Source organism: Plasmodium reichenowi, chromosome 12, assembly GCF_001601855.1.
Source record: "Plasmodium reichenowi strain SY57 chromosome 12, whole genome shotgun sequence".
Lineage (NCBI taxonomy): Eukaryota > Apicomplexa > Aconoidasida > Haemosporida > Plasmodiidae > Plasmodium > Plasmodium reichenowi.
This window is the reverse complement of record NC_033657.1, coordinates 1606425-1611428: the sequence shown is the minus strand read 5'-3', so window position 1 is coordinate 1611428 and position 5004 is coordinate 1606425. Positions and strand designations below refer to the sequence as shown.

Here is a 5004-nt window from a genome sequence, read left to right as displayed (position 1 = left end):
ATAATTTTTTTTTTTTTTTTTTTTTTTTTTATTTTTTTTTATATTTTTTTTTTTTTTTTTTTTTTTTTTTTTTTTTTTTTTTTTTTTTTTGTACATAAATTTTTATTAGATAGGATCATGATATATTTACATACCTCCATTTATTTGTACAACACATAAATAAATATAGGTAAAAGATAAAGAAAAATTTTATATGAATAAATTATAATAAAAATATTTAAATTTTTATATGAATTTCATAAATATGTGACAATAATATTTTTATTTTATAAATGTATAGCTTTTAAAAAAAAAATTTAATTTTTTAAGAAATGTAATAAATTCTTAAATATATCCATATATATACATATAATATTGTTATATTATTTATATTACAAAAAATATTAAAATAAAATATAAAAATATGAATACGTTTTATTTGTGTATATATTTGTATGTAGAACGATATAATGTGATCATATAAGTAATATATAAATATATACCCACATCTATATATATTATTTTATGTTTTATTTGTTCTTTTATGAGTATGGATTTGGATAAATCTTATTTAATAGTCCTTTATTATCTGGCCATATCTTTTTCTCATCAGCATGTTGTATAAAATGCTTTCTATATGTTTTATGTTTTTCCTTTTTGATTTTCTTTTTGGTTAATTTATCTATATAAGAATATCTTCTTCTTAAATATAATGGATCTATAAAACGATTTCGTATGGATAATGTTTTTTTTAAACTTTCATTTTCATTTAATAAATTATAAAATTCATTTTTCGATTTTTCTATCTCTTCATTAGTTTTATTATCTTTTGGTATTGTCTTTTCTAAACCTACATTCAAATCATTGTCAAGATAATAAATGTTGTCATCATTGCTCATAATATTATTTATAAGAGAAGTGTTATTTTTATTTGTTTTTTCATTAATTTGATCCATACATATAATTTTTTTAAATTTTATCTTTTTCTTTGTTTTATTAAAAATTATATTTTCATAATTCGAAAAGTTTTCCTTTCGCATATAATTATTTTTTGTATTATCCTCATCTTGATTCTTTTCTTCATTTCCTATTTCTTTAATATTTTTATTTACTTCATCCCCTTCACTATTATATGATATATCATTATTTTCATTATTATTTATAGTTATTTTGTCTTCTCCGTCATTTTTTTTATTATAAAAAAACCAACTAAATCTTTCTTTCTCCAAATTTAATTCTTTTATATCAAACAATAAATTTGGCTTATATATATGACTTGGATAAATAGTTAAATATAACTCATAAAAATCTTTTAAACTCTGATTTTCTATATATAACTCCTTGGGTATTTTACATAAGAACTTATCAATCATATCCTTATTTTCAATTATCATATTGATGCATTTTTGTAATTTTAGTAAACTCTCATTAGTCTCTTTTTTTTTAAAACGTACTGTTTGCATTCTTAAATATTCCTTTAAATTAAAATCCAAATGTAAATATTTCGATGGAAAATAATAATTCTGCATACTTTTTCCAACCAAAGGTTTTAGCCAGTTCTTCTCTCCTGGCATATTCTCAACATATCCAAAAATTTTTTTCTTACATGATTCAATTCCCTTCAAGTTTCGTAACTTAATATCACCTACATTTTTTATTTGACTAATTAATATCTTAGGTTTGCTCATTTAGCAAAAACATAAAAATAAATAAATAAAGATATATATATATATATATATATATATATATATATATATAATATTTATGTGTGATCACATTAAAAATCAAATACAATATATGAAAAGTATGTTTCAAATATATCACATAATTATTTCATTATTCCTATATTCTTAAAATAATGGGAAAATAATTATGCATTTTATTCAGTTCATTTGTTTTGAGTTATTCTGTATGTTCGTAATGCAAAGAAAACAAAAAAATAATACTAAATAAAAAACAAAAAAAAGAAAAAAAAAGAAAAAAAAAAGAATTAAAGAACAAAATTTTATATTAATTAGCTAGTTGAAATATTATCCCTTCAAATTTGTGAAAAAAAAAAAAAAAAAAAAAAAAAAAAAAATATATATATATATATATATATCAAAATAGCTAGTTTAAATTTCACTTATAAAGTATACACATTTGGCACATTATATCATTTTATGTATTTTCATAGAGTTTTATAAAGTATTATATATAAAAGGAACATTTTATTTATATTTATATTTTTAAGATAACTGTTATATTTTATATCATATTGATTATATGATATATATTTTCAATATTTTTATTTGATGATACTGAATAAATAATTCAACTAATATACAAAAAGTATACATTTCTTTTTAGTTATTCTTATTTTATATTATTCGCATATAAAAATTTGTTCAAATTTTTTTATTCATTATTTTATTTTTAAAAAGGAGAAAATGTTATATCCATAAATATTATATTTTATTAATATATATATATATATATATATATTTTTTATGTTGTTTCCTTTTTTATATTTATGTTCTTCAATTTTTTTTCATAAATATTTACAGTGTCTTTGATTTTCTTCTTCATTTTCTTTTGAGTATACAACAAATTATCAAATTCTCTGTTATATGTATTTAAACAAAAGTTTATTCCCTTTCTTACATTTTGTACATCTTCATCTTTTATATTATTCTCCTTTATATAAGATTGAAATTCTTTATTGATATCATCCAAATCAATATCAATACTTTCTATCTTTTTTTTCAAATGAATATTTTTTTTTTTAATATCTTCAAAATAATCGTCTACATTTAATTCATCTTCAGATATTCTCTTTAACTGTTTTTCCACTTGAGTAATTTTATCTCTTGAACTTTGTGAGAATTGTTTTAAATTTTTTATATGAATATCACTTTCATTATAAATTAGTTCTAAGTTTTTATATATAACGAAATCTTTGGAATAAAACTTTAGGTCCTTCTTCAAATTTTCTCTATTAAATAAGAACATTAAATAGATGAAAAAATAAGGTAAATATATTATATACAAGTATGTAATATATATATATATATATATATATATATATATTTATATATTCATTTATTTATTTACTTATTTAAATATTTGTATGTAATACCTCTTCAATTCTAAATTTTTTATATTTTCTACCATAGAATAATATTCATTATTATGTACATTTAAATCATTTTTTATTTCCTTATCGTTTATTTCGAGTTCATTTATTTTTTCTTTTAAACTTTTTATTTTCTTTATATTTTCTTTGAGTTGATCAATATAATATTTTTTATAATTCTCCAAAACTATCATATGTATTTCTTTAATACTCTTAACATGATCATTATACATATTTTGTATATAATTTATTTCATTCCTTTCCAAAATTTTATAATTCTCTATTATATCATCCATTTCTTCTTTTTTCTCTATATCATATGTTTCTAAATATTTTGTAAATAACTCTTCTACATTTTGCATCCTCTGAAGAATGCGGAATTATTAATATATGCATATATATATATATATATATATATATATATATATTTATTTATTTATTTATTTATTTATTGTATGGACAGGTATTTAATAGTTAATTACATTTTGTACTATACTTCCAATATTTATAAAACTACTATATTAGGAATAATATTACATCCATAACAATTTAATTTAATTTTATTATATATATATATATATATACTTATTTATTTATTATTGTTATATTTATGAATGCATTGTGGAAAATGTAATAAAAATAATAATATACATATTTACAAATAGAAAAAAAAAAAATATATTTAGATTTACATATATAAGCATATTAACACATTAAATTATATAAAGCCTTTTGTTTTCCTTTTTTTTAATTACCACATCGAAAGAAATATTTAATTCATTAATTTCTTCAAAATTTTTGTTTTTTTCATAATCTAAACTAAGACGTTGTTGTTCTATATGATTTAATATATTATTCATCGTTTCTTCATGTTTCTCATCAATTAAATTTTTAAGATTATCTTTCTCCTTTTCTAACTTTTTCATCTCTTCCTCATTTTGAAAATTATAAAAAATAGATTTACTTTTGATAGTTTTATCTTCTTCTTGTATCTTTTCATCAAACTTTTCACAATCTTCATTAATTACATTTACTTTATTTTTCAATTCTTTGTATTCATTTTTAAATATTTCAAACTCTTTGTTTTTTTCACTCTTAAAAAAGGAAAAGAAAGAAAAAAAAAAAAAAAAAGATTATGATCAGAAATATTTATAAGATATATTCTTTCTGTTCACACTTTTATTTTTTTATTTTTGTATGAGTGTGTGTGTATATTATATATTATATATTATACGAACTAGCTTTTTTTCTAAAAGATGTTTCTTTTGATTTATTCTAATAAGTTCTTCTTTTTGTGTTTTGATAATATTTTCTATTTCTCCATTTGTTAGTTTCTTCAATTTATTGTTGCTTTTTTTATCTTTAGCTTCTTTCTTTTTACCCTTAAGTTTCTTTTTATTCATTAAGAATTAATTTTATAGAAAAAAAAAAAAAAAAAAAAAAATATATAAAAAAACTGATAATGTAAATTGGAGTTCAAATTAAAATAATATTTTTAAGTCTTTATATTGTAAAAATACACAAGAAGAAAAAAACAGAGAAAGAAATTATATTTAATTATATATATTTTTATGTTTATTATATCTATGTATTTTTAACTTTTTAAAATGGAAAGGAAACAGATATATTGTGTGTGTCTATGAAAAAATATAAATTTTTATATATTTTAATATGATTTAATTTTTTTTTTTTTTTTTTTTTTTGTAGTATTATTATTTTATACATTATACGCTCTGTATGATTTTGCAAGTTTTTTTTTTTCTTAGAATAAGAAGTGTGTAATATATGTATATATATATATATATATATATAATATCCATAAAATAAAAATGAACAAAAAAAAAAAAAAAAATAATTTTTTTTTAAGATATTTTATTTAAAATGATTAAAAATAATATATAATATAATTT

At 17.1% G+C, this 5004-nt stretch overlaps 2 protein-coding genes across 2 annotated transcripts; both read right to left on the bottom strand.

Annotated features, from left to right (window-relative positions):
- Positions 1 to 521: 521 nt before the first annotated feature.
- On the bottom strand, positions 522 to 1667 carry PRSY57_1241900 (conserved protein, unknown function; the record flags this gene model as incomplete). The annotated part of the gene is made up of 1 exon (XM_020115096.1): positions 522 to 1667. The coding sequence occupies one exon, from the start codon at positions 1665 to 1667 to the stop codon at positions 522 to 524; it is 1146 nt and encodes a 381-aa protein (XP_019970249.1).
- Positions 1668 to 2466: 799 nt separating this feature from the next.
- Positions 2467 to 4497, bottom strand: PRSY57_1241800 (GAS8-like protein, putative; the record flags this gene model as incomplete). The annotated part of the gene is made up of 4 exons (XM_020115095.1): positions 2467 to 2953; positions 3098 to 3459; positions 3850 to 4188; positions 4333 to 4497. 4 exons carry the CDS (start codon positions 4495 to 4497, stop codon positions 2467 to 2469), a joined length of 1353 nt encoding a protein of 450 aa, XP_019970248.1.
- Positions 4498 to 5004: the final 507 nt, after the last annotated feature.